General features: G+C 39.9%; 1 protein-coding gene across 1 annotated transcript; it reads left to right on the top strand.

Annotated features, from left to right (window-relative positions):
* Nucleotides 1-29: 29 nt before the first annotated feature.
* Nucleotides 30-1,178, top strand: LOC111639639. Its single transcript, XM_023385539.1, has one exon. It carries the CDS (start codon nucleotides 30-32, stop codon nucleotides 1,176-1,178), a length of 1,149 nt encoding a protein of 382 aa, XP_023241307.1.
* The last annotated feature ends 1,497 nt before the right edge of the window (nucleotides 1,179-2,675 follow it).

Genomic DNA, 2,675 nt, shown 5'->3' with positions numbered 1-2,675 from the left:
TTTGCGCCGTAAGAGACCTCCTGTTTAACATGGTTAATGATAATAGCTTACACCAACAGATACTAGAATTGGCACATCTTATCTGTTATAACTCTTTTTTCCAATTCAACGGGATCACGTACGGCCAAGGAAGAGGCGTCCCCATGGGTAGCCCCATCGCAGGGGACCTATGCGAAATAGTGGTCAGACAATTAGAAGATATAGTCATCCCTCAATACTCACCTAACATCTTACTATATAAACGATACGTGGATGATATTCTCATCTTATGGAGGATTGAGCCGGATGTTTCAAGGTTCGTTGATTCGTTCAATGATAATCCATACGGCCTGACCTTAGAGATCGATCAAGCTCACGCTTCTGAAGCCCATTTTCTCGACATCAACATCAAGTTCGAACAAACAACTACCCGTACAGAAGTGTACCGGAAACCAGGGGCTGAGCATCTATACATTCCAATAGGATCGTGCGATCCACCGAACTATAAAATGGCAGCCTTCAACGCCTTAATTAGGAGAGCATACTCGCATTCATCGGATCGGATATCCCTACATGCCGAACTAAGACATATTGAACAAATAGCCAACGAACATGGTTATCCCAAGATCGTACGTAAATTGATCCGCAAATGGCGCTGCCGAGAAGTAGCCCTTAACCAAGCACCCAAGGAAGTTCCATCTAACATCATCCCGGTTACATACAATCCGTACCTGAAATCAATTTACAACACAATAGCGAAGAAAAAGAATATTCGCATCGCGTATAGAAGATGCGCCACAATTTTTGACATTTTACGGAACGGGAAAGATACCCCAAACAAAGAACGACGCCCAGGGGTATATACCATCCCAATGATTGATCATAGATGGAACAGAAGCCTGATATACGTAGGATCCACTAAGCGCTCCTTAGAGGTGAGAATTAAAGAACACATGGCGGATATTCTACATGCAAGGCAAAACACCGCTCTTGCCGTCTATGCCTCGGATACGGAAATAGAACCGTTATTCAGCCAGGCCAAGGTAATCCGCACTACAAAGTACACACACCACCTTAGATGGCTAGAGGCCCTGTACATATGTATGGCTACGCTTAAAGACGACAATTGCATTAACAACAAAGACGAGATCATCCTGTCAACTGCATGGCAGGTGCTCGTTGACAAAAAGTTACGTTAATTTAGAGCCAGCGAAGGGGCGCATGCGTCAATGACGCCAGCGATACGTACGAGAAAATTCGTAATGATGTTCTTTTTCAATCAAATTTGAATGGCGTTCGCTTGGACATGTTACCTGAGGAAGAACTTAAAGTTCGAAAGCACTAGTAATACTTCGTTTACAGAGAAGCACACCGGAAACAGGTTCATTGTACGTTGTTTTTTGATTAATGTAATTTTCACTTGAGTTGGAACACAGAAACCACCAGAACACTTTTTGATACATAAAAACTAAATAAACAGCAAAAGCATAAAATACCCAGGACATCACTCGCATGTATGACACTTATTTACAGACTTCTTATATGAATCTGAAAGCATTTCACATGTAATGCTCCAGCAGTAGTCTGCTAACATTGCTGGACTCTATTTCCCTTGGTATCACTTTTCCATACAAGCAATATCTTGGTGAAAATGCTCCCCATGTTTGTCACTGACAGACCTGCAGTTTTCAGGGAAAAAGTCAATGTGAGGATACAAAAAGTGCATTTGGGCATTTTCAATGGTACGTTGCATCCCATCTTTTCATAACACAACAGTATGTTATTTGTAATTTCTTGTTTGTAATTAGAAGCTTTGTGATTTCCAAGAAAATTGTTTACCACCATCCTGAAAGCATTCCAAGCTTCTTTTCCAGCACCTATTAGAATACTATCAAAGTGCATATTTTTGAGAAGCTTGGAAATCTGTGGACCTACAAATATCCCCTCTAACTTTTGTCTCACTAATGTTTGGAAATGTCTCTCTAAAAAACTAAATTCTGGGCCATTTCAATCCATGGTTTTGACAAAGTTTTTCATAAGTCCTAATTTTATATGCAATGATGATAGTATGATCGAACTGCATTTTACTAACAGTTCAGATATAACATTTTTTGATCCAGGTTCGAGGGATTTCCTTTATGGTCAGTCTCTCCTTTTGAAATGTGCTACTTGGTCTCTACTATCCCTCTCACAGAGAAAACAACAGTACTTCGTATACCATAGCTGAAGTCCAAGTAATAATGCTATAACTTGAGGAGGGCGCTCCGTTTGTCAGGGAGATTGGTACATTTTCAATGACACTTCGTTTCATTGAGGAATATTTTGTCTATTGCATTTCTCCTGATTTTATTTCTACAATGTTTAATTTAAAACTAACTCAATTACTACTACTAATGTCTGGAATTGAGCCGAATCCAGGCCCTCTTCAAAAAACGCCAACTAAAAGAGGAAGACCTCCAACAAACCGAACTACGCAATCGTCATTCAACACTAAACCAGCTGAAGGTGAAACCAACTTAATTACCGAATATACTCAACCAAGAAGAGCATAATCAACTACTTCGGTAAGTGAAAATTCTACTTTGAATCCTTTAATTGCAACTTCAGATATGGAAATATTGGACACTACAACCTCACTTCTCTGGACGAAGATAGTTGACTTGATTACATCTAGTAATGAAAAAATAGAAAGTCAA

The sequence above is a fragment of the Centruroides sculpturatus genome, unplaced genomic scaffold (genome assembly GCF_000671375.1).
Source record: "Centruroides sculpturatus isolate CEXI.00-Female unplaced genomic scaffold, Cexi_2.0 scaffold1179, whole genome shotgun sequence".
In the NCBI taxonomy this organism is placed as follows: domain Eukaryota; kingdom Metazoa; phylum Arthropoda; class Arachnida; order Scorpiones; family Buthidae; genus Centruroides; species Centruroides sculpturatus.
Note: the sequence above shows the minus strand (reverse complement) of the source record. Positions and strands in the feature narration are given on the sequence as shown.